The 25,726-nt window shown below is 54.4% G+C and overlaps 1 protein-coding gene across 1 annotated transcript in view; it reads right to left on the bottom strand.

Moving 5' to 3' along the window:
• Positions 1-272: 272 nt before the first annotated feature.
• Positions 273-25,726, bottom strand: part of INCENP (inner centromere protein antigens 135/155kDa) — a 32,690-nt gene continuing 7,236 nt past the window's right edge. Inside the window, exons 2-19 of the mRNA XM_011942705.1 lie at positions 23,836-23,986; positions 23,267-23,380; positions 21,551-22,359; positions 14,527-14,578; positions 13,585-13,642; positions 13,350-13,467; positions 12,177-12,228; positions 11,653-11,770; positions 11,431-11,562; positions 10,964-10,975; positions 7,420-7,529; positions 7,220-7,340; positions 6,751-6,873; positions 5,673-5,857; positions 4,026-4,104; positions 3,759-3,866; positions 2,394-2,544; positions 273-837 (exon numbers count right to left, since the gene is read on the bottom strand). Of these exons, the coding sequence (XP_011798095.1) occupies positions 623-837; positions 2,394-2,544; positions 3,759-3,866; positions 4,026-4,104; positions 5,673-5,857; positions 6,751-6,873; positions 7,220-7,340; positions 7,420-7,529; positions 10,964-10,975; positions 11,431-11,562; positions 11,653-11,770; positions 12,177-12,228; positions 13,350-13,467; positions 13,585-13,642; positions 14,527-14,578; positions 21,551-22,359; positions 23,267-23,380; positions 23,836-23,975 (2,697 nt within the window). The 5' untranslated portion in view covers positions 23,976-23,986 and the 3' untranslated portion in view covers positions 273-622. The remainder of the gene's footprint in view (positions 838-2,393; positions 2,545-3,758; positions 3,867-4,025; positions 4,105-5,672; positions 5,858-6,750; positions 6,874-7,219; positions 7,341-7,419; positions 7,530-10,963; positions 10,976-11,430; positions 11,563-11,652; positions 11,771-12,176; positions 12,229-13,349; positions 13,468-13,584; positions 13,643-14,526; positions 14,579-21,550; positions 22,360-23,266; positions 23,381-23,835; positions 23,987-25,726) is intronic.

A 25,726-nucleotide genomic window follows, 5' to 3' on the forward strand; every position in this document is an offset into this window, starting at 1 on the left:
TCCCGTTACAAACAGGGAGCACCCCAAAAAACAGGAAGGAGCTCCACCTGCCCTATCGTGACAGTAACTGAAGTGTTCCTCAGGGGTTATCCAGGCAGTGGAACCACCCACTGCAGCAGCATCTCTGAGGGAGGGCATCTGCACCCGGTGATTCTGAGGCACACCGCACGTGATGGAACAGTACCTTGGTCCTGCAGGCCACCGGTGGCCCAAGACACACAGCTACAGGGCCAGGGCCGAGGCGCCCAGTCTTCACGGTATCAACAGCAGGCTTGAAGGAATATACTTTATTAATCTACCTCCCAAACACTAAAATGCCAAAGACTAAAACGCTAACATTCAGCTAAATTAAAACAACTATTTACAGAGCACTGTCTGCAGGTCATGTGGGGCTGGGCCCGGTTCTTCCCCACCCACCCACCCCGCCCATCCTCCAAACAGGCCTGGGGCCACCTGCCACCTGCAGCAGAAACACCCAGCACAGAGGACCTTTATATACACCTGGCCGAGCCCTCCACGATGGCATGCCAAGAAGGAGGTCAACAGACCAAGACAGAGACCGACAGACAGATAGATAGACACAGACAGGAGGTGAGGCTGCTAAGAAAGACGCAGGCCAGCCTCAGTGCTTCTTCAGGCTGTAGGCCAGGCTGCCGGGGACCCTGGCGCCTGGCAGAGGCGGGGAGTTCCAGACAGCAGAGCTGGTGCGCTTGTGATAGCGAGGCTTGCTCTTCCTGAAGATATCCTCCAAGTCCAGCGGGAGAATGGCTCCAAAGAGCTCCGGAAGGTTCGGCGGGTGGTAGTACTGGTGAATGATGGCCTGGCTGAGCGGGGTGCCTACCGGAGACGACAGACCAGACACTGCCTTGGGGCTCTCCATGAACCTCCCCATCCCCTGCCCCCCAAAGAGCCCTGTCACCCTCTCCAACCTCCCTACAGAGAGCTCTGTCGCCCTCTTCAGCCCTGCCCTGCCTGTACCACCATCAAACCCAGAGAACGCCCTTGTGTCACATCCTTCCTACCGTCCTCTGGCAGCTTAACCTGTACAAAGCCCTCGAGAGCTTGCATGAGACAGGCACTCCTTGAACCTGTCCCGACCACCACCTGGGAGGCAGGTTCTGTATTCTCCCATTCAGCAGATTTGCCTAAAGGCATACAGCTAACAATGGCAGAGCCTATGTTTGAAGACAAGCCAAGCTCAAGAGCTTAGGCATAGGATGCCATCCTCGACCACCCTGGCCAGCTGCTTCTCACAGACCCCACAGGCCCTGGTGCAGTACTGAGGGGCCTCTGGGCAGCGGATGTGGGAGCGCACAGTCCTGACAACGGGGCTGAGGAAGGCCCAGGGGATCAGGAGGCCGGACATGCACCAGCACTTGCTCAGCACCAGCTGCGGCTCTAAGGGCCAGCCGTGAGCTCACTCATGTCACTCTCAGTACAACTCCTGAACTGGGTCTTGTCATCACCCGCCTTTCACAGATGAGGAAATTATTTAAGGAAGCTGTTCGAAGTCACCTCCGATTAGGTGGCTTTGCAAGTGATCTGGCTCCTGCTCACTGCCATCTCCCAAACAACTTGACACTAGCAGTTAAGAGGCTTAAAGCACATGCCAGTCACTGTAGGGTTCAGATGAGGTGAAACTCACAAAAACAAGTTTTTGTGCAGAGTGCCTACCAGCTATGGGATTCCAGGCCCTTCCATCTGGGGCGTCTGCACCCTTCCCTGACTTCCAGTTCAGTAAACACTGCAAGGCACCCATGGTACCCACTGGCCCTATCCACTCTGGCAGCACCCACTGCTAGCACCTACCCTGCTCACTCAAGCTGGCCTTGCACTCAGGCCTGAGGCACTGCAGTCACGCTCACCCAGGTTCTTGTTCAATGTTGGGGCCTGTAAACTCCAGGTCAGATCCTACTCAAGTGCCTCGTGCACTCCTCAGGGCCTTTCCTGCCTCCCCCAGCTGGCCAGAAGCCCCAGGCTCCAGCTTGGTGTTCTGCCTAAACCCTTTCCCATTCTAGCTCTGTCCCTGCCCCAGGTGGCTTACTTGGGTCCAAGTCTCTTCAGCCTTGCTGGATGTGACTCGAAGGAGGGGCCCAGTCCAAGTCGGGACACCCAGCAGCATATGCTGTGCCCGAGGCCAGCGCAATTTCATATATTTTTTTGAGAACAAAGGAACCCAACCTCATAGGTCTGGTCCTCAGGAAAGCACAGTGACCATAGGGTGCCCGACTCTCCCCCGGGCACATGCATGCCCCAGGCCAGAGCCTCGAGCCGCCAACTCAAGCACACAGCAGCCTCCCAACACCATAGCAGCCAACTCACTATTTCCAGGGCCCTCAGGGTGAGGACCAGGGAGGGCCTGAGTCCCCCAGGGAGCTGTGGGCTTTGCGTACCTCGGGCCCAGTTGGGGATGGGCTTCCGGGGATGGGCCTCATCATCGGTGGAGTCGTCGCTATTCAGATCCATCCCGTAGTTATCTGGGTTGATCTTGGGAGGGGCCCTGTGCCCTTGCGGAGTCATCTGATATGAGGTACAAGCTGGAGACTGGAAAAACAAACATGGCCATCAGCTCCCTCCGCAGCATTCCAGTCTCTCACCACCGAGGAGCGCTGGGGCACTGCTCACCTCCTCCCATTTCACAGGAGAAACAAAAGGTGCAGGATCACTTTTTTTTTTCTTTTTTTGAGACTGAATCTCACTGTCGCCCAGACTGGAGTGCAGTGGTGTGATCTCGGCTCACTGCAACCTCCACCTCCCAGGTTCAAGAGATTCTCATGCCTCAGCTTTCCCAAGTAGCTGGATTACAGGTATGTAGCACCACACCCGGCTAATTTTTTGTATGTTTAGTAAGGGACTGGGTTTCACTATGTTGACCAGGCTGGTCTCGAACTCGTGACCTCAAGTAATCCGCCCACTTTGGCCTTCCAATATGCTGGGATTACAGGCGAGAATGACTGCATCAGGCCTACTTTTTAATTTTAAAAAGTCACAGAACACACACTACTCTGTGTCCCCTTTTTTCATGCTAAGGTGTATTGCAAACTTTCTTCCAGGCCAGTGTGTCTAGAATCCTCCTGGGAACCGCTCAGGAGACTCCAGGATTTGCAACTTAACCATCCATCGTTGACAGATACCATACTAACTTCCAAGTTTTCTGCATCTTAACTGTGCTGCAGTGAAAACATTATGTTTTGTTTGGTAACAGCACTGAAGTGAAAATAGATCAAATGCTCATCAAGAGGAGCCGGCTGAATTCCAGCACCACGAAGGTACACGGCCCTCAAAACTAAGAAATGTACCTGTGCTGAAACAGACAGATGTCTACAACATGCCGAGTGAAAAAAAAACCGTGGGGGTGAGGGGACTGGAAATCAATCCACCAAATGGTATGTGTCCATTTTAAATATGTGTGTATATGGGTGACAAAGAGAGACAGAGAATATCTGTGTGTGTTAAAAGGGTTACATAGGCAAAACTCTAGAAGGATATACAATGGGCTTAGTAGAGTTTTCCTGAGGGTCCCTTTTCTTGAAACTTTATACTCTTTTATAAGGTTTAGTTCCTTTTTATCCCCCACCTCAACAAATTCTACTTTTAGAATAACAAAGAATACAAAAAATAGTAAAAACAATTGGGCCAAGTGTATCTGTCCTTTTCCTTAGGGGCCTAACATAGCCTGTGCCTCCAGCTACTGGGAAGAGAATAATCAGACTGGGCCCCTCCGCCTGAGGGCCTCTCCACTGGGGCCCAGGCTGCACCTGCACGTCCACAGTCACGTTCAGGGCCTTGCTGGCCCCTGCTGCCTCCTTGGCTTTCTTCTCTTGCTCCTCCTGCAGCTGCCGCTCAGCCAGACGCTGCTGCTCTTCCTGGAACCCAGGTGGCAATGGGGTGTTAGGGAGCTGTGCAGGTGCCCTTCCCTCCCCTCCCTTTCCTTCCCCTCCCTAGGCAGCCCCTGCCGCGGGAGTCTAGACCAGCCCACAGCTCAGGGCAGACCCCAGGGGAGCCCGCAACCCAGCTCCCCTCACCTTCTTCTTCTTCTCCTCCAGTTCCCTCTGCAGCCGCTCCTTCTGCAGCCGCAGGGCCTTCTCCCGCTCCTGCAGCTCCCTGAGGACCCAGCAAGAGCCTGTTAGGACAGGAAGTGGAGCCCCAGCCCAAGCCCTGCTCCCATCCCTGCTGGGGAAACCAGCCCAGCCAGCAGGACACACCTTAGACGGTGGGATTGCCGAATGGGCAACCAGCTTAGAGCCAAGAGCTGCGCTTTTGCCCCGGAGGCTAGAAGTGTGCACACCTGAGGGTGCAGGGAACACAAGCTGAAGCCCAACATTTGGCCCCCACTTTTCCTTGTAACTTAGGTCTCTGAGCCTGATAACACTTTTACACAGTGGAGACCAGAACACATCTCCTCCAGGGTCAACACAAGAATCAAATGGGATGATCCACAATACCCCTAATTATCCTAACCCTCAGGGCAGACACCGGCTCCAAGCATGAACAAGCATGAACAAGGGGCTGTGGATGAGTTCTGGAGTCACCTCCACAACACACTGGCTCATGCCTTTGAACACGTCATTTAACCTCTCTGGACCTGTTTCTCCCTGTGTGAAGTGGGGCTGATGGCTCCCACGCCACCATGGGCTTCAGTTGAGGACTAAACAAGGAAACAGGTGTAAAGCATGCGGCTGGGGTAACCCACCAAAGCTGCCGACACTGTGACTATCACACCGCCACCCGCAAAGCCCCCTGCCCTGCCCAGCACCCTGCAATTCTCAAACCACGTTGGCTGTACCCTACGCCTTCCCAGACTCTGACCAGAGGACCACGGACAGCTTTGTCCCCATCGAGCAGCCCTGACGCAGTGTAGTGCTCTGGCTGTGACTTCTCACTTCTCTGATAAACCTGAAGCCACCCACAAAGATGGACACGGAAAAAAAGTGCTGCCCAGTGTTTCCCAGGAGGTAGAGAAGGAGAGGGAACAGCTACGGGGCCTGCGTGTCTCACACGTGAGCCTTGTGCTCTACCGCGCGCACAGACACGGGATCCCACGTATCTCCTGACCAATTGTGAGTGTGGCTTTTCCTCCTTGGCATCCCCACGACTCCCAGAACAACCAGGCTCAGGACAGGCCCTGGACAAACGCCTGTAAAACTAAACATGTCTGTTGTACAGAGACCACTGCATCTGCACAGCTGGAAGATCTCAGGGCTCCTGGTCCACGGTTCCCAAGGCAGGGGAATAGTCTGAAAATACCTGAGTTATCGTCCTCACCAGGGGAGATACATTTAGTGGGGACAGGGGCCAAGGATGCCAAACACCCTGCAATGTAACACAAAGATCTCTCCTGCCCAAAATGCCCATGGTGGCCCTGCTGAGAAATATCAGCTCATCCTCTGAGCACCACACACCTGCCAGTTACAAAAAGACACCAAAGAGGTCAGCACACGCAGGACGCAGAACCAAGCCAAGCCCTAAGCAAGCCCACCCATCACTCCTTGGATCTCCCACAGCCAATGGGGAGTGTATTCAGGTGGACCACTAGCTGTAGGCCTCTGGGTTTGGTGCCAAGGAAAGCACCTGCAAACCCTCGCATGCAGGTGGGGCTGTGTCCAGGCAAGGGCCACACCGTCTCTCTTCACACACACGCAGGGCAGGCAGCGGGCCAGCAGGTCCCTCACCTCTCGGCCTGGAGCCGCTCCTGCTCCCGCCGACGCTCCTGCTCTGCCAGCTGCCGCTCCTGCTCGCGCCGCTCCTGCTCCCGCTGCTCCGCCAGCCGCTTAGCCTCGGCCGCCTTCCGCAGCCGCTCCTGCTCCTCCTCCTTCTTCTTCTGCAGCAGCTCTTGGTGCCGCCGCTCTTCCTCCTCCTGAAACGGAGAGCAAGGTCGGCTGCTGTGGCTGGGCCAGGGCCAGAGGCAGGACAGCAGCAGCCCTACTCCCCCAAAGCCCAGGTGCCCCTCATATCAGAACAACACAGGAATGGTGCCGTGTGACATTCCGAGCAAGGCTCTGCCAGAACCACCAGCAGCAGCCTGAAAAGGCATCTCGTGACAGCCGCTGCTGCTGTAGATTTAGCAGAAAGAAAGCTCAGAGCCAAACGCGGTAGCTGTGAAACAACGGGCAAGCATTCAAACCCTCTGGCCTGTCTCCTCGTCTATAAAACGGAGACCGCAGTTATTCCCACACTTCATGGCGTTGCTGGGTTTATACGCACGACACACTTAGAACAGTGCCTAGCACACAGTAAATACCTGACCTTGCTGACTAGTCACATAAGCCCTAAGGATGGATTTGCCTTCTCTAGAGTCCTAAGACTGACTGGGACGAGCTGGGCCCTTACTCTTATAGGCAGAACAGTCGGGGAATGGACCATAACAGCAATTGTATAGAACGCTCAGCAGGCGTCAGACCCTAATGAGCATTTTAGACATTAACACATTTAACCCTGTTACTTGAAGGCATGGAAGCAGAGAGGTCAAGCAGCCTGCGTGAGGTCGCACAGCTAATAAATGGCAGAGTTGAGATAGGCAGTCTGGCTCCAAGTATGAGCACTTAACCCTCAAACTACTGCTGCTACAGAAGATGAGAGGCAGGTTCTGGTCACCATCCCCGCCCTGGAGGCGTCTGGGAAACCACTTTCTTGACATGAAGCAACAAGATGGTCTGGGTCAACCCTATTGGTGTGCCCAATAGGGGCCCATGGTGCTGAGACGGTGGCCACCCCGCCCACCTCCTCCCTGAGGCCCACCTGCGCTCGTACCTGCTGCAGCCACCTGAGCCTACGCGCCTCCTCCTCCTGCTTCCTGCGCGCCTCCACCTCCTCCATCTTCTTGGCCGCGGCCTTTTTCTTGGCCTTCTCCTCCGCCAGCCGCTCCTCCTTGGCCTGCAGAGCCCACCCACATGTGCCCACTGGAGCACCCACATTCAATCCTGCAGAGTGGGGCCCAGAACTCTGCATGACAGGCCCCACCCACCCCTGCACACCAGACTTGTTCCCACTGCCCCGGGAGAGGACCCCAGAAGCCGGTTCTGCTTGAGCGTCAGACCCGACTCACAAAGGGCTGCCAGGGAAGCTCTCGGCTGAGCTCAGAGCGGACTCCAGGGCCTGGGAGGCAGGCAGGAGTTGGGTACAGGGGTACAGTGACAACTCAGCAATTTCCTGAGGGGTCCAGTCCTAACCCGTGGGCTAAGTCTGAATTGCCTGGGTCCCCCAGAGCCCAGGCTCCCACCTTCTCAGTCTTCTCGTCGATCTGAGCAAACTTCTGCTCAATCTGCTTCTTCTTCTCCTCCTTCATCTGCTCCACCCGCTCGCGGGCCTGCAGCACCTTGCGGAGGCGTTCCTCACGCTTCCTGCGGGGCGCAGGACAGTCAGGGGGAGCCCCCCGCCAAGGCTGGGGCAGGCCACGGTCCAGGGAGCCAGGCCACTTACAGCTTCACCTCCTCCAGCCGCCGCCGCTTGTCCTCCTCCACCTTCTGCCTGCGCAGCTGCTCGGCCTCCTCCTTCCGCCGCAGGTTCTCCAGGCGCTGCCGCTCCTTCTCCTGGGGTGGCAGGGAGCAAGGGAGATGGGACATGAGCAAGGACAACCCCCCACCCAGCCCCAAAAGCTGCCCACAGTCCCCAGCAGCCTGCGGCCACGTGGGTGGCAGCGTCAGAGTGCTTCTTAGGCAGAGGTATCCCCAACGTGGCCCCAACAGCACCGAGGCCAAGACCTGCAGCTCCCGTCTTTCCTCCTGGGAGCACTCAGCTGCGTCACAAGGGCCTGAGCCACAGTGCCCTCAACTGAGCCCTGCCAAGTTTTGGGCAGCACAAAAGTCAAGCTCCAAATAGGATTTATGTGCTGATGACAACTATATAAACTGTGCATTGAAAACGAAAATGAAGGATGAGCTCGGAAGGGTGAGGAGCAGAAAGGCAGCTCTCCCAGTCACGGTGAATGTTGCAGTAAGGGGGTGGTGCAGACGCAAGGGTTAACTTACGACTATCACGCTTTATAACATCCACACTATGGATACATATTTTTTTGTGTATATCAACTATTTCATAATAGTTGAAAAAAATAAAAGGAAATATTGTCAAATGCTAACAGAGGTTACTATAGTCTAGTGAGACGGATTAGGGATGGTATTAATTTTATTTTATTTTCCAAACTTCCTGTGGCACGGCTATGCTTTTTTTTGGAGACAGAGTCTGCTCTGTCACCCAGGCTGGAGTGCAATGGCACGATCTCGGCTCACTGCAACCTCCACCTCCCAGGTTCAAGCGATTCTCGCGCCTCAGCCTCCCAAGCAGCTGGAGCTACAGGCATGTGCCACCACACCTAGCTAATTTTTATATTTTTAGTAGAGGCAGGGTTTCACTATGTTGGCCAGGCTGGTCCTGAACTCCTGACCTCAAGGGATCCGCCCGCCTTGACCTCCCAAAGTGCTGGGATTACAGGCGTAAGCCACCATGCCCAGCTGGCTACGTTCATTTTTAAGGCAACTTTAAAAAAGTACTCGTTGGCTGAAAAGCTGATTGATGCTGGCACCCCCTCCTGGGCAGACACAGAAAGCCCCAGGGGCACAGCCACAGCAATGGGCAGCCAGCAGGGATGGGCAGGGGCTCTAAGCCCTCCCTGGCCAAGGGACAAGGCTGGTGCTTTCCCCTTGAACAGTCTGGGGCTGGGTGGAGGCTGGGACCCAGAGTGAAGCCCACGCCCATCACCCCACCCTGGCTCCCAGCAGATTCCCACCTTTGGACACAGTGTCCAGTAGTGACCCGCTCTTCCTGTACTGGTTACTATTGATTTCTCCTTGGCTTCTGAGCCTAACTGGAGGAGCACTCTCACCTAGAAATCTGGCTCCAAGGTAATACCATCCTCCCAAAGGCGGAGAGAAGGGGTCCCAGAAACGGGTAAGATGGAGTAGACACACTCCACCTCTCTCTCCCACTGAACACAGCTACAAAACCTGGACAGAATGCAAGGAGCGGCTACTTGAGGCCTCTAAAACTAAAGAGGAGCAGGCAGATGGGGAAGAAGACCAGACTTGGAAGCACCAGCCAACCAGCAGTGGGTTCCCCATTGTTTTCCTCCAGCCTAACTCAATACAGCCTGGAACTCCAAAGGAGTCATTGGGGCATGGACAGAAAGAATTCTAGTCGACTCAAGCAGCAGAAAGGGAGTATCTAATGCTCAGAGAAGGCAGAAACCCCATTTTTGTTTTTTCTCTTTTCTTCTTTGCCTTGTGCCCCAGCTCACAAGCAGTCCTGCAGCAACGAGGGGCAGCAGCAGTTAAACAAAGCTGCCAAGTCAAAATTCGAGGGAGGAGTTGTGAACCCAAAAGTGTGAGCCAAACCCTGCGTGTTGCTCTTCTGTCTGTCCCCCTGCCAGGTGACCCTGGACAGAGAAAGCTGAGTCAAAACTCAAAGGAGGAGCTGTGATCCCAAAAGTGTGGGCCAAATCCTGTGTGTTTTTCTTTCTCTGTCCCCCTGGCAGGTGGCCCTGGACACAGTCGTAGAAGCACACAAAGCAGAACAAGGTAACTAAAGCACCAGCTTCCCAGCTGGACCACAGAAAAGAGAGCCCCAGAGGAGATCAGGAAAATGATACTGCAGGTAATTGACAAACAAATAGGCTCAGCTTCAAGCGGCAGATGCTAGGATCTGACCCTAATTATCACACCAAAGGCTGAGAACTAAACTAACAGACCACTTTCCAGGTCCCAGGCTGACTGCTGACTGGCACACACCCGGGCAAAGTCCAAACAGCACTGCCATCTTCAAAATCGGGACTAATACTGGAACCACAGTCCCCAGAAGGCAGATAGGAACCTGCAGCCTAAACCTAACCAGGTCAATTGCTGCTAAATTGCAATGCTGAGAAAATATCAACATTGTCCATAGATTTAAAAAAGACCGAGAGGCTCGTAGCATAATGTTCAGGATGCATTCCAAAAGGACTCCGTAGGCCCCTGGTCTCCTAACTATGGACCGTCCCCACCCACCAGATGGCCTGTGCATCCCCAAAGCAGGAAAGAGCCACTTCCTGGTCTTCTCTATCACCCCGTGAAACCTGCAGGGCTCTAATCAGTCTGGGTGGGGCACAGGTGGTAAGGCCACTGGAAGGTATACTGTCAGTCACCCTCTCCAACAAGAGGGGAACAGGCCTCCATGGGGAGAAGCCAGTTCAGGGCCCACCTGGCCAGCTGCTGGGAAGCCCCTCCCACCTGCCGAGGCCCTCCGCTGGAGGCAGAAGCCCTCCTGGCTGTCACAGGTGTCCCTGTGTAACTGCAGAGGACTCTTCAGAAGGCTTGCAGGAACTAAAGGAATGAGGCGGCTGCGGCCTTGGCAAACGGCGTGGGGAGCTGGGGCTGAGGGTTAAGCATGTCCCCATCCGAAGGTCCTTGCTCAGAAGCCAGCCTGGCTCAGCTCAGTTCTGAGGTGTCTGAGAAGAGAACAGCTTCTGTGACTTGTTTCTAGATGCTACCACTCACTGTTCTGCTGTCACCCAGCACAGCAAGACCCGGTCTTCCACCTCAGCTCAGACCCACACTTGCCCTCCCCGTTATCCCACTGCCTCAAGGCTACTGCTCAGGTCTGTGAACCAATAAATGTCAGTGGCTCTGGGGACCACAGACAACCTGTCTGTTCTCTTCAAAGACCTACAGACCCTGAGGAGGCCTGGTGCTGGGGAGGAGGGAGGGAGCTGGCTGTGGGGAACACGTCAAGCTGTAGCCCTGGTGAAAAGCCGCACCCCTTCGCTTCCTCCTAGGAGCAGAGTCAAGGGCAGGGAGGGCAGAGAAGGACGCTGGGGCCCAGAACTGCTGGGCGCCTCCAGCCAGCGCACCCCTCACCGTCCCACGCTCTTCCTAAGGCTCCCCTCCCACTTACGATGTTAGTGCATCTACAGGTGCTGTCAGCTACGCAGGGAAGGGGCTACAGCGGGTAAGTGCTAGGTGGGGCGAGGTTACCGACAAGAAAAGGCTTTACTTACGACGAAGCTGCACTGTGGAGAGGAGACAAGGGAAAAGGCAAGAGTTAATGCCAGGCCGAGGGACGTCCTGCCAGGCAGGCCACATGCCCAGCTGTGCCAGCAAGTGTGTGTGGGGCCTGCCCTCCTGCCAGCAGCACCCCCACCGCCTCTCCTGTCACCCAACCCTCACCCCAACGGTGGAGGTGTCCACAAGTACCCCTCACCTTAACCACACAGATCTCCAGGGCTCACACTGAGCCGGCTGAGCCTCCAGGCTGCAGTCCGGAGCCCACAAGGTCAAGTGCAGGACAGTGCCCCCAGAGGTCAAGGCAGCTGGTGGCCACAGAGGCTTCAGCTGGCCCCTAACAGTGCCAGGCCACACCTGCCTCCGCCCGGGCTCACACTACTCCCAGTATCTTAGGGGACAGACTGGACCTTCAGCCACACTGCCTGGCTCCCACAAAGCCCGATGGGCACAGGCCCCTTACCTTGGGGTCCACGCGCAGGGGAGTGTTGCGCTTAATAAAGGACTTCATGACACTGCGGGGGGCTGAGGTCGGGGTCATGAGCATCTGGTTCCTCTGCACCGTGTGCAGAAAGGTCCGGAGGGGCCGCACCACCTGCAGACGAGGACCAGGGTCAGGAGTGGGCAGGCGGGTTGGGTACCGAAGGGGGTCAGGGCTCTAGGGCAGGGCAGGCGCCTGGCTCACCTTGCTGGTCGGGCAGGGTGAGGAAGAGGTCTTGCTCCTGGGGGGCTGCAGCTCCTCATCCTCCAGGTGCTGCTCCTCGTCCAGCTCACTCACCGCCTGCTTGTAGCTGCGCTTCCTCCTGCCAAGGCGCGGGTGGCGGCATCACGGGCAGCCCGCCACAGCCCATCAAAAGTCACCCCAGTGAACAATACCAGGCCCAGGCCACCGGCCTCTAGGCTGAAAGAGGCTGCAGAGCCTAACCAACCCTCTGCCGCCCACTCAGAGGAAGGGAGGTGAACAGTCCAAGGTCACATGGCCAGGAGACCACCCTAAGACGGGGTCAACAATCGGTTCGCCCTATTCCCAGGCTGGCGCTCATCCACAGCATGGAGCCGCCTCCTTGGTTAAGTCTCAACACCAGACCACACCCCAGCAGAGAGGCTCTGAAGCCCCTGAGCACACATCCACCCTCTCTGAGCAAGGACACAAGGCCATGTCCTCCAGGGCCCTCAGAGTGACCCACACATCCCTTCCCTAATGCAAACCTGGCACTCTGCGGTGGCTCTCTGGGTCCATCTGCTTGGTCTGTCTTGGCCTCTGTGAAAACAGCAATTTCAGCAAGGCTGCAGAAATGATGGCCGCGGCAAGGTAGGAATGGGAGCCTAGGGGGAAGGGGTCTCTGGGCAGCAGCCTTGGCAGTGGGCAAGGCTCCCTTCCTGGCAGCTCCGGGGTGGCCAAACGCAGACGTATCAGCCTTAACCCTGACTAGCCTTGAGGAATCTACAGATGCCAGGGCCTGGCTACGCGGAGCTCATGAACCCCTCCCCGCCAGTGCCTGGCTCTATGGTAGGCAAGGCAGGGCGGGACGGTCCTGTCGAGGCGGCAGCCCCCGACGTGCCCCACCCACCTCTGACACTAAGAACAGTGTGTGGACAGCTTGTAGAAGCAGGAGCTCTAAGCCCCTTGCGCAGCTTCTAAATTCCACCCCTCCTGGGCCATGCGGTTGGTGTGGCCATGACAGGAGGAGGGGGTGGCTCCGGCTGCAGGGTCAACATGCGGGGTGTAGGGTCAGTATGTTTTGTTTCACTGCCAGGAGAAAGTGCACGTGACTCCAAAAGTTCCTCGCAGCAGCCCTGAGGGCTGTGAGGCTGGCATGACCATTGTCTCTGACCACGTAGTAAAGAGGAGGAGGCCATGTTCAAGATCTCATAGCTATAGTGCACTTCCCACCAGAGAGAAGCACCCTTCTCAGGGAGATGTGAGCAGGACCCCGGGACACTCCCAAACCCGCTGTTCTCCAGCCCTCTTTGGACAGGGATGGACCTACAAAGGTCAGAAAGGAGCTGGCAGCAGAGGCAAAGCAGGAGGCCAGGTGGGTGTTCAATTCCCAGCCCACAGCTCTTCCCACTGGCCCCTGGAGTCGAGGTCAAGGTCTTACCTGGCCTCTTCGTATCCGTACCCCAATGCAGCCCCTTCCCCTGCTTCCTGTCCCAACCAGCCACAGCCCCCCACGCAGCACTCAGTGACAGCTCCAGCCCAACAGTGGGAGGTGAAGCCTGCAGACTCAAAAGGGATCTCTGCACCCCCAGGTTTAATTTCTCTTTAGCCTACTGGCCCAGAAAATAGGGCTTCCTTATCCCCAGACAGAAGGTCAGGCTGAGGCCACCAAGGCCCGCTGTGGCTCTGGGCACTACAAGCGGCAGGTCAGGAAGCCTCACCTTGCTGCCCTGCAGAGGGTGTTTCCGGGCTGCTGGCTGCAGGCTTCGGGCTGGGTGTGCTATTGGCAATCTCGGTGTCACTGCGGGGCCACGAGTTATTTCCGTTGTTCTCAGGGACCTGTGGAAAGAACCAAGGCTTTAGGGGTCTCAACCTGGAACCCAAGGCCCAGGATGGCTGCAGGGCAGAGCAGGAGCCCCAGAGGTGAGTCCTCCCTTCCCCAGGCAGCCGCCTTACCTCTGGCTCAGCTGCCGCTACAGGCTCAGCCTCCTCGGGGGACTCCTTCTGCTCACGACTGAAAACAGAAGGGGGGCAAAAGAACAAAATAAAAAAAAAAAAAGAAAAAAAAAAAATGAAAACAGAAGGGGGATTCTGTGGGGACTGCCCAGCTAGTCCAAGCCCTCCCCCATAGGGAGTCCCTCTCCCACTCCAGGGATGGGGGACTCAAAATGTCAACACAAAGTGCCCTGACCAGGGCCACCAACCCACAGCCCCCTGAGGGATGGGAGGATGGCAGCTCCAAGCCATGGCTCCGTGGGCAGACGAGGGATGTCAGCTTCAGAATGTGGCTTCATCTCCCAAGCACCCCACCACAGAGCTGACACAGAGCTCTGTCCTCAGTTCCACCTCCACCTCTTGGACCCAGGTGAGCTGCATCTCTTTTGTGGTCTGTTCTCCATTCATCATGGGGCGGGCAAGGCCAGCAGGTCTGCCCAGTCACCCTGTTTCCCCATCCCAAGAACAAACCCTCTACTCTGCAGGAAGGAGGGAGGGGGCTGGTTTTAGTGATGGCAGGACACGGCCTCCAGGAAAAGGAGTCTGTGTCCCAGCCAGAAGCAGCACTGGGTGTAATCCTGGAGCGCCACTATCCTACCCCAGCCAGTCTGAATGGCAGCTGGCAGCTCCGCCTCACCCCCAACCTCTGGAGCTCACGCCCCAGGGTCAGTGTGGCCAGGCAACCAGCAACACGGACGGGCGCTGCAAGGAGACCAGGCGGCCAACACTCACGTCACTCACTGCCTGGTCAGACAGGGGAAACGGGCAGCCCCTGGGCAGTCAGGGATCAGTGGGGAAGGCTCAGCCCAGGAGCTCACCTTGTGAGCTCCAGCTCTGGTGCTCACCTTGGCTCCCTGTCCTGGTGTGCCCTGCCCACCTGCAAAGCCCTGGAACTGAACTCACCCAACTTTTTCGGGCACCTCAACATTCAGAAGCCTCTCCAGGTAACTGTGACCTGAGGGGGAAAAGAAAGGCACAAAAGATGTCATCAGAAACCACATAGGTCCCACTCAAAGGGGTCCAGGGGACCAGGTTCCAGCAAGGGCCTGGCCACTGCTCCTATCATTAGCCTTGCCATGCCCAGGACCCTCCCCTCAGCACTCATCCTAGCGTCTTTATCGGAGTTCCTGGCTTCACGTCCCCTGCTGCTTCCCAGATGGGCTTCCCAGCCCGTGATCTGGGCACGGCTGGGCACCCTCACTGGGCTGGGAATATCTTGAGAAGAGGGACAATGTCTGTTGCAGCTCCAGGCCCCAAACTCCCAGCATGGGGCCCAAGACAAAGCAGCTTATTCTGTCAACAAATATTCATCAAGTGCCTACAGTGTACTGGGACCTGGGCCAGGCCCCAGGGCCCCAGCGGTGAATGAAACAGAACCACTGTCTGGTCTAGATAACAACCATCACCGGCATGGGCAATGATGGAACACAGCAAATTTTTTTTCTTTTTTTTGAGATGGAGTCTCGCTCTGCCGCCCAGACTGGTGTGCAGTGGAACAACCTCAGCTCACTGCAACCACCACCTCCTGGGTTCAAGCGATTTCTGGCTAATTTTTGTGTTTTTAGTAGAGACGGGCTTTCACCATGTTGGCCAGGCTGGTTTCGAACTCCTGACCTCAAGTAATCCACCCGCCTAGGCCTCCCAAAGTGCTGGGATTACAAGCGTGAGCCACTGCGCCTGGTCCAGAGCAGAGAATTTTAAAAGCCTATGACAGGGGGACCTGAGCTGGTCTGGAGGATTTTACAGACAAAGGAGGAGGATGTCCAGGCCAGTGGTTCTCAGCTTGCATTCTCTGATCCCTGGATGTCCCTGAGACCCTTGGGGGATCCACGAGGTCATAACTAATCATGATACTAAAATCATGATACTAAAATGTTACTTTCCCCCTTTCACTGTGCTGACACTTGCCCTGAGGGCACAAGAGCAATGTGGAACAAACTGTTGAAGCCTCAGCCCCGACTGAGGCCAGAGCATCAAACACTATCCTTGGACCACACACTCACAGGAAGGAGAGATGTCCAGTTTCACTGACGAATGTCCTTGATGAAGGTGTAAAAAGTACTTTTTTTTTTTTTTTTGAGACAGACTCTCACTCTGTCACTCAGGCTGAATGCAGTGACGCAATCTCAGCTCACTGCAACCTCCACCTCCTGGGTTCAAGTGATTCTTGTGCCTCAGCCTCCCAATTAGCTGGAATCATAGGCACGTACCACCACACCCAGCTAATTTTTTATACTTTTAGTAGAGACAGGGTTTCGCTATGTTGGCCAGGCTGGTCTCGAACTCATCCTCAAGTGAACCACCTGCCTCAGCCTCCCAAAGTGCTGGGATTACAGGCGTGAGTCACTGCGCCTGCAAAAGTCCTAATTTTACTAAATCTAAACTCAAGTACATGCCATTTCTACTCTTCTGTGTGCTGAGGTGGGAAGTGTGCCGATTGCCTGTTGCTGCAAATGCAACTCTCCGCGAAAAGCGCTCATCTCTAAGCTGCCAGCTGCACTAGCCACTTTTTCACCTGGAACACTATTATTATTTAAAAGAATGACTGACACACAATGGTTATTCAATCTTGGCTATCTGGAAGACATTTTCTCACAAGTCAATGAAGTGAATCCATCACAAAAATAAAACACCATGTGCTAACAATAATTTAAAAATTGAAACAAAAAGAATCCAAGAGTAGAATTTTGAAAAGCACGTATCCACCACCAGCAGGGCCACAGCATCCTAACACCTAAGGACTTTTCTGATGAAGTCAGAAAACAAATGTGCTTTTTTAGAATATTATATAATGAAGGGTGTCAACACTTGGAAGACGTGCATAACCTGGTGAAACAATATTTTCCAAATGATTGATGTATGCGGTTATGAAATCACACACATCTAAAAGATCCATTCGAAGTGTGGCTGGGCGTGGTGGCTCACTCCTGTAACCCCAGCCCTCTGGGAAGCTGAGGCAGACGAATGATTTGAGATCAGGAGTTTGAGACCAGCCCGGCATCATGGTGAAACCCCGTCTCTACTAAAAAAACAAAAATTCGCCAGGCGTCGGTGGGCGCCTGTAATTCCAGCTACTAGGGAGGTTGAGGCAAGAGAATTTCTTGAACCAGGAGGCGGACGTTGCAGTGAACCAAGATCATGCAACTACACTCCAGCCTGGGTGACACGGTGAGATTTCATCTTAAAAAAAAACACACAAGGTGCAAGGCAGACCCCTATGGAACCAGCAACATGGTTTCAGACTCTACGCCACAACAAACCTTGAAGAACTACCACTTCTTGCGCTGGTCCTGATAACAAAGAATATGCACAATTATGTGAAAAAGCTATCAAGATATTCCTCCCTTTCCCAACTACACGTCTGTGTGAGGCCAGATGTTCTTCAGCTACTTCTTTTTTTGAGACAGAGTCTCACTCCGTCACCCAGGCGGGAGTGAAGTGGTGTGAATTCAGCTCACTGCAACCTCTACCTCCCGGTTTCAAGCAATCCTCCTGCCTCAGCCTCCCAAGTAGCTGGGACTACAGGCGCATACCACCACGCCCAGATAATTTTTTGTATTTTTAGTAGAGATGCGGTTTCACCATGTTGGCCAAGATAGTCTCGATCTCTTGACCTCATGATCCGTCCGCCTCAGCCTCCCAATGTGCTGGGATTACAGGTGTGAGCCACCGCGCCCAGCCAGTTCTTCAGTTACTTTAACCCAAACAGCGCAATGCAACAACAGATCAAACACACAATGAGGCTTCTTTAAAGTCACACAATAAAGAGATTTGCAAAATGTAGAATAATGCCAGTCTCCTCAGTACATTTTTGTTTTGGAAAAGTTATTTTTTCATAAAAAGTCTTAATGTAAACAGGTGATAGGCTTGGTCCTTACATTTTGTAATGTCAAAATATTAAACAATATTTTAAAATCTTGAAAGTACTAAATGTTCATATAAAAATATTAACTAAAATTTAAATACTTTTAAAATCCTGTTTTATTTTCTAATACAGTAACTATCAATAGATAAAACCTCATAATTGAAGCTTTTTTTGTTTTTTTAACAGAGTCTCACTCTGTCACCTGGGCTGGAGTGCAGTGGCGCAATCTCAGCTCATTGCAGCCTCGACCTCCTGGGTTCAAGCAATCCTCTCACCTCAGTTTCCTGAGTAGCTGAGACTACAGGCACATGCCACCATACCTGGCTAATTTTTCCCATTTTGGCAGAGACAGGGTCTGGCCATGTTGTCCAGGCTGTCAAAAGCTTTTTGAGGCTGAGGCTTAATCATTAAAAACAGGAAGCCCGGGGCCCTCACGCTCAGCACTCACCCTGGCATCCTCACCACAGCTGCTAGCTTTATGTCCCCGGCTTCTTCCTAGCTGGGAGCATGCCTGTTCCCAGTGCCACTGATCTGGGGAGAAGGAGGGCCAAGGCCGCGAGACAGGAAAAAAAGAGGCTTTTTTTGGGGAACAGAGAGAAGGTAGCTGAGCTGGCGTATCCTGAGCCATGGGGGCTTGGCCAGAGTTCAGGCTGGGAGGCGGCCAGTGGGAGGTTGGGGCGCACAGGGTCTCAGGAAAACAGGGAAGACAATAGGCCACAGAGAAGGGAAGCCGGGACCCTTCCTGGGTATAGTAGCCAGGTTTGGGGAGGTGGTGGGAGCAGCTGCAGGGCCGGGCTGACGGTCACGGGTGGTGATGACCCCCATTTAAGGGGTCTATACCCAGAAGATACGTCCCCCTCATCTCCCCATGCAGTGTCATCCCAGCTCATGTGCTCCCTGATGAAGTTGCCCACGTGACTACATGGCTCCCCCACCAGCACAAGGGTTCTCTGGAATGCGAAGTGCCATCTGCACGCCATTCAGGCCTCAGAGCTGGTCTGGTGGTAGGGAAGTGGCCCAAGCACTGGCAGAGGGACGGAAGGGCTGTTCTCCAATGCAGAGGTGGCTCGAACACCCCAAGGTAGAGCCCTGTGGCAGTGCGCCTGTCCCTTCCTATCCACTTCAGAACTGCTGCCCCACAGGCCCCACAGGCCCCGCAGGCGGGTGCGCACCAGGCCAGGAGGCAGGGGATTCCTGCCGGCACACAGCAGTTCCACGCCCCGGGGCCACACTCTGGCTTCCAGAGGCCCCCTCGGCCCATCCTGCCTGCTGGCTTTTTTTCCTCATTTTCCCATTCCTCTGGTGCAGGTGTTTCCTTCCCATCCCGAATTTAATTTTTAAGAAATTAAACTCATTAATTTCCCAAAAATTAATGAATTGAACTCAAATGCTTGTGTCAAGTGCTGCTCATTGGGAAAACCCAAACCAAGACCCCACCTTGGAGCTGCCCGAGAGCCTCTCCCAGAACCTGGGATCTGGGAGATCCCCGCGAAGCCTCCTCCCTGTCACCGCCCCACTCCCTGACACCCTTGCAGCTCCTCGCTAGGGGTCGGCCTTGTCACACCCAAACTGAGCGTCAGCCATTGGTGAGTTTTCTCAAATAAGATGTACTGAGTATCCACTACACCCAAGCACTAAGATGAGTTATCTACTCACATTCAAAGCAAGTGTTATCACCATTTTACACAGAAAAACTGAGGCTGAGAGAAGGGGTGTGCCAAAGGTCACCCAGGGTCTGTGTGACTCCAGATCCTAGATCCTGTATCCTCCTCTCTCTCCTCTACCCACCTCAAGAAGAGAGATGATGCTGGGCTGGGAGTCAGACAGACCTAGGTCACACGCAGCAGTCAAATCAGAAGCCCATTCATGGGCAGGGAACGGGTAGATAGAGAGGGAAAAGTGAGGGAAGGGCGTGAGAGCTGCAGATCCCGATGTCTGCTCCAAAGGTCTCAGAGATTCTCTGCAACCCTGCCTGGCCCTCCCTCTACAGGTCCAGGCTCACCTGCCCCCTTGGGCCCCTTCCCAAGATCTGATCCAGGCCTGAGAAAATCTCCAAAACAGATCAGAACCATTTAGATCCTTCTGAGAATCCAGAAATAGACAGTGTGCCACACTGCACATCTGTACACGCCCCAGACTGTGTCACCCCAAGCCCTGGAGCAGGCCCATCCCCAGGCAGTGTGACTCAGGCAGAGAGAAAGCTGCCAAGGTGAGGTGCCCTCCCCTGCCTGACAGGCCCTGCCCTGGGGCCTTGCACAAAGCCTCTTCTGCAAGCACTTGACTTTCTGGACAGCATGAAACATGCAGTGTTCAAGCCCCAGCTTCCCAATTTACAGATTCCATGGCCTCCTTAAGCCTCAGTTTCCTCCTCCATAAACTGAAAAATTCCTCACAAGCTAACAGTGCTGCTGTAAGGACCAAATGAAATAATCTTTCCTTTTATAAATCTTAAAGTGCCTGGCAGATGCCAGCTACTATTTAATATGCGTTAAGATAAAACCTGGGCTGGGCGCAGTGGCTCACACCTGTAATCCCAGCACTTTGGTAGGCTGAGTAAGGCTTGAGGTCAGGAGTTCGAAACCAGCCTGGCCAACATGGTGAAACCCCATCTCTACTAAAAAACAAAAAAACAAGTGACCTCTAGGTGTGTTAGAATGCGAAGGCAAATAGTCACAATAAATCACCTGCACAAGCAAAAAACAAAAAAACAAAAAAACAAAAATGAGCCTGGTGTGGTGGCAGGCGCTTGTAATCCCTGCTACTCGGGAGGCTGAGGCAGAAGAATTGCTTGAACCCGAAATGCAGAGGTTGCAGTGAGCCGAGACTGTGCCATTGCACTCTAGTCTGGGCAACAGAGTGAGACTCTGCATCAAAAAAAAAGAGAAAAAACATAAATCCTGGCCTATCCTCACCACCAATCCGCTGCTTCGCCCATCCTCTGGCTGCATCCTTACAACAGCCTCCTATCTGATCTCCCTGTTTCCCTCCATTCACCATCATCAGGCCACTTCTTTTGCTTCAGTGGGGTCAAGTTCAAGCTCTTGTGTGAGACATGAGCCCCAGAGCCCCATCACTTGTTGCTTTAGGCATCAGGGTCTTTGTACAAGCTGGTCCCTCTGCCAAGAATACATATCCCTGCATTTTTTTTTCCACTTAGCAAAAGCGCAGCCATCCTTCAGAATCCTCCTAGCTCAGACTTCAGCTCCTCCTCATGCAGCCAGCCGCCCCTCCAGACACCTGCTCCAGTGGGCAACGGCCCCCTAAGCTGAGATCTGAGAGAGCAGCTAACGTGACCCAGTCCTTCCCATATGCCAGGCACCCTTCTAACTCCCCGTGTGGGGTGACCAAAGAAAACCTCACAACGACCCTTTGAAGTGATGTGATTAACCCCAGTTGACAGGCGAGGAGTGGAGGCCCCAGGCTGCGAGGTGGGTAAATGGCTGAATTGGCACTCAGACCCACGCTGGCCAGTTCCAGAGTCAGCTTGGTTCCCCCTCCTGGCTCCCATCAGATGCCCAGTCATCTGATCTGCCAGAAGGAACCTGCTGCCATAATTCCCTCCTCCAGATCAAACGTAGTGTCGCTAATGGGCGGCGCACAAACCCGGTGAATTTAAGCAGCCTCTGCAGCACGGGGTTGGGAGGAACGAGCTGGCCCTGGGTAAGAAGCCCAGGCTCCAGCCTCAACATGGCCAGTAACCACGGCCACTTGGTGGCCAACCTCCCTGAAGCTCAATTTCCTCACTTGTAAAGCAAGTAGGTTGGGTCAGATCTGCACCATCCAATGTGGAAGCCACTAGCTACATGTAACCATTTAAATCTAAAAGAAGTAAAATGCAATACAATTTAAAACTCAGTTCCTCAATCAGACTAGCCACATTTTGAGGACACAGTCGCCAGAGGGGGCCAGCTAGCGGCCACCACCCAGGACAGCACCGATGTGGAACATCTGCCTCACTGCAGAAAGCTCTCTGGACAGCTCCTTGCTAGATGATCCCTCAGAAACCCTCCATCTGAGTCTGGCACCAAGGACCACCCGCCACTGCCAAGCCCCCAAACTCACAGATGATGCGGCCAGAGGCAGCGGGCTCTTTGGCAGTCTTCTTGGCAAGCCTTCTGCTCGCCCTGCGGACAACACTTTCCTGTTTGGCCACCAGAGAGTACTTCTGGGCTAAGACTTGGGGACTCAGGGAGGACGGGGCGATTGGGTTGTGCCGCACCGACTGAGAGTCCGCAGGAGAGCCCGTGGGCATGGAGAAGTTATCCGGCAGGATGGGAGCCAGCACCCGCTCCCGCCACGGAGAGTCTGGAGAGCCTGGCGAGTCCCGTGGGCCAGGGGAGACCCGCGCAATCCTGAGCTTAGACACAGACCGTCCTGTCCCGACCCCTCGACCCTTGGGGTCCTGGGGTGTAGCCATCAGGGAGCTCACTGTGACGGACTCCTGCATCCTGGCCTTTGACTTCTTAGGTGTTGATTCCTCATCCGATGTCAGGATGCCCCGGGAGGCTGGAGTTGTGGCTGAAGCCGGAGTCGGGGACAGAGTACGGGGCAGAGGCTGGACGGACACGAGCTGGGTGACATGCTGCTCAGCATTGTGGCGCTCACTGATGCCAATCTCCACCACAGGCACCAGCTGGCACTGGGTGCGGTTATCCTTGGGCTTCTCGGTCAACATCGTGGGAGACTCAGGGGTGGGCGAAGAAGGTGCAGCCAATGCCATAGTGGCTGCAGCAGCCGCAGCCGCCGCACGGGTCACAGGCCGCAGGACGGAGCCGTTCTCCCCCACCATCGTGGCCAGCTTCTCTACACTGTCCTTGCTGCGGAGGCGTCGGGAGCTCAGCTGGCTGCTCCGAGACTTTCTGCGGGATAACCTGGCAGGGGCAGCAGGGCAGAGGCTGAGACGGGCAGCAGGACAGGGTGGCACCCAGTCTCTCCCCAAGAGCCACCAGCTTGGATGGAGTATGATGAGAGAAGGTGAAGGCAAAAGATCTGGGTTCCAGCCCAGATTCTGGCACCTCTAGCCAGGAGACCCCAGGCCATTCTTGTCTGAGCCTCAGTCTTCCTAACTGTAAATTGGGGATCATGCCACAGTCCTCACAGACCTGGCTAGGAAGATTATATTCATCCAAACCGCTGGCTGACTGAAGTCATACCGCACCGAGCCCCCGCTGAAAGCCTTATACACGCTCTCTCTTAATCCAGAGCATGCCCCTGAGAGGTAGGGACCACTATCCCCATTTTAGGGATGAGGAACAGAGGCTCAGAGAGGCAGAAATTCAATTCAAAGCCATACTGCTCTGCTAAGGGGCAGAGCTGCGGTTCACACCCAGGTCTAACCCCAAGACCCAGCCTCTTTCCCTAGCACTCTGCAGCCTCAGTCATTCTTGAGGGGGAATAAACAAGCATGACAATATGAGGGCTGGGACAAGCCACGTGGTGCACACCCCTGGTCACACTCACCTAACAGAAGGACGGCTTCTCTTTTTCATCCCACTTATGGAAATATTTGCCATCCTCCAGGGCCCAGATCAAATACCCCCACCCCCAACACACCACCACCGCCACAGATCTGGACTCCAGGGTCTTGGATCAAGCTATAGTTCCCCGTGGCATCCCAACCCCTCTCAACATGGCCCATGCAGTACCCGCGGTGGTACCCACCACCCTTCCTACAGGCTGCTACTTCCAAATCAACATCTTCAGAATCGAACTCTCCCAGATGGCACCAAGCCTCCGCAGAGCCCACTGCCCAGCTCACCCTCCCCCAACCCTTCCTACCTTTTCCTGACGGGGTCTCTGTTTTCATCCTGAACATAAGAAATCCGTCTCTTCTTCCGTCGGTTCTTCTGAGAAGGTGTTTTGGGCATCAGTTCTGGCTCTTTGCTGAATTCTCTGTTTGGCACAGGAGGGTGTCACTCGAGGCTGCCTGGGAACTGCTGGTCCCCTCTCCTACCCAGCCTGGCCCCTGCCCATTTCCTGGCCGCGACAGGTCAAGCTGGGGTGACCAGCACCAAGCAAGCTCTCCAAGGTCATGTGGGCACTCAGGGCTTCCTCCTGGAGACACGGCAGGGAAGCAAGCCCCCAGGCGCACGTCCATTGCCCCACACCCTGAGAGGCCCAGCCAGCAATGATGGCGAACAGGCAAGGGACTCGATCTTTCCTGCTGCCCCTTCCCATGACACTAGGTCGGGCCCTAGCACACTGCTCATGGAGTATACAGCAGGGAGCCCTGACAGGTTGTTGGTTTTGCCAGGCAGGTGGGGACGAGGAGCTGTTGTGTCCCCAAGACCAAAGCAGCCCAGAGAGGTGCTGGTGTTCCCATCCCCTCACTGTGCCCCTGCCTTCACCTGGTGAACATGCGCTTGGCCTCTTCCTGGATCTCCTCAAGCCACACCAAGTCCTTATTATCCATGTTGCAGAGAAACTCCATGAGCTTCTGGTCACATAGCTCCAGCAGGTGAATGGGCCCTGGGGCTGTCGTCCCCATGGTGGCTCTGTCTGGTGAAGACAGGGACAAGAGGCACAAGTTAGAGGTTCAGGGTAGGGGTCTGGGGCTTTCTCCAAGCTGCCATACCCATCCCACCCACAACTACCACAAACACCCAGTGCCCGAACCAGGGCCCCTCTCTGCTCACAGCCACTCCCCAGAGCTGCAGAATTCCAAACACTAATGCCCTAGCCTCGTTTCTGCAAAGAGGGCCCTTCTACTCACATTCTTCAAATACCTCCCTGTCCCCACCCTCCACAGCATGACTATCCCCAGTTCCTAGCCAATTCTGACATTGATGGTCCTCCTTACAAATGGCCTTTTCTGGGCTGAAGATGACAGGGCACTGCCATCTGCCTTCCTGGCCACCCCAGGGCCCCTCACTCCCTGCCCAAACACAGTCCTGCTCTCGCTCTCCAGTAGGCCCTCATCTTACTACTCATGGTTAAGTAAGGGCTAAGACACAGCCACCCTGCGCTACATGCAAGCTGACTCCAGACATTAGGCCAAAGAACATCCAACCCAACTGCCTCTTTAAGAGGCCAGTGAGCAGAAGGGATTCTGTGTTCCAAAGGAATGACTGAGAAAGCAGTGACCCTGAGATATGCCCTCAAAGGGCCTCCCATACCTCTCTCCCTTGAGCTGAAATGCCCTCCAAATGGAGCATAAACAGAACATGAAGGGAATGGTAAGCAATATCTTGTTTTTAAGAAAACTTGCCTATAGGCATTGAGCAAGGGAAAACACAAAAAGTTTCTTCTCATTTTCTTATAAAACTAGCAGCTCAGGTATCCTCCTTAAAACTTGATAACCAGCCTGGCACGGTGGATCACATCTGTAATCCCAGCACTTTGGGAGGCTGAGGCAGGTGGATCACTTGAGGTCAGGAGTTCAAGACCAGCCTGGCCAACACGGTGAAACCCTGTCTCTACTCAAAATACAAAAAAATTAGCCAGGCATGGTGGTGCGCGCCTGTAATCCCAGCTACTCAGGAGGCTAAGGCAGGAGAATCACTTGAACCCGGGAAGCAGAGGTTGCAGTGAGCCAAGATTGCGCCACGGCCACTCCAGCCTGGGCATCGCAGTGAGACTCTGCCTCAAAAATAAACTTGATAACCATTACAAAAACCTCAAGCAAGGAAGAAGTACAGTCAGCCGTCCATACCTGTGAGTTCCATATCCATGGATGCAACCAACCACCAGTGGAAAGGATTTGAAAAAAAAGCTGCATCTCTAGTATAGACTTTTCCCTTGTCATTATTCCCTAATAACACAGTCTAACAACTATTTGCATAGCTTTTACGTCGTGTTAGGTGTTATAAGTAATGTAGAGATATAAAGTATACAGGAGGATGTGTGTAGGTTATATGCAAATACTATGCCATTTTATATCAGGGACTTGAGCAACTGTAGATTTTGGTATCCAAAGGAGGTCCTGGAACCAATTCCCTGAGGATTCCAAGAGACAAACGTATTCTACTACATCCCAACAGGGGCTCAATAAATATCCCAACAGGAGAATGAGTGAAAGAACAAATGAATGGGTGGTGGTCATAAGCCATAACAACAGGCTGCGTGCCTCAAGTCAGGGCGGTGACCCACCATCCTGATTTACCGCTTCAAAACCAAGAACCGGCCGGGCACGGTGGCTCATGCCAGCACTTTGGGAGGCCGAGGTGGGCAGATCACAAGGTCAGGAGTTCGAGACCAGCCTGGCCAATATGGTGAAACCCCATCTCTACTAAAAATACA

Source organism: Colobus angolensis, unplaced genomic scaffold (genome assembly GCF_000951035.1).
Source record: "Colobus angolensis palliatus isolate OR3802 unplaced genomic scaffold, Cang.pa_1.0 Scaffold21, whole genome shotgun sequence".
In the NCBI taxonomy this organism is placed as follows: Eukaryota; Metazoa; Chordata; class Mammalia; order Primates; family Cercopithecidae; genus Colobus; species Colobus angolensis.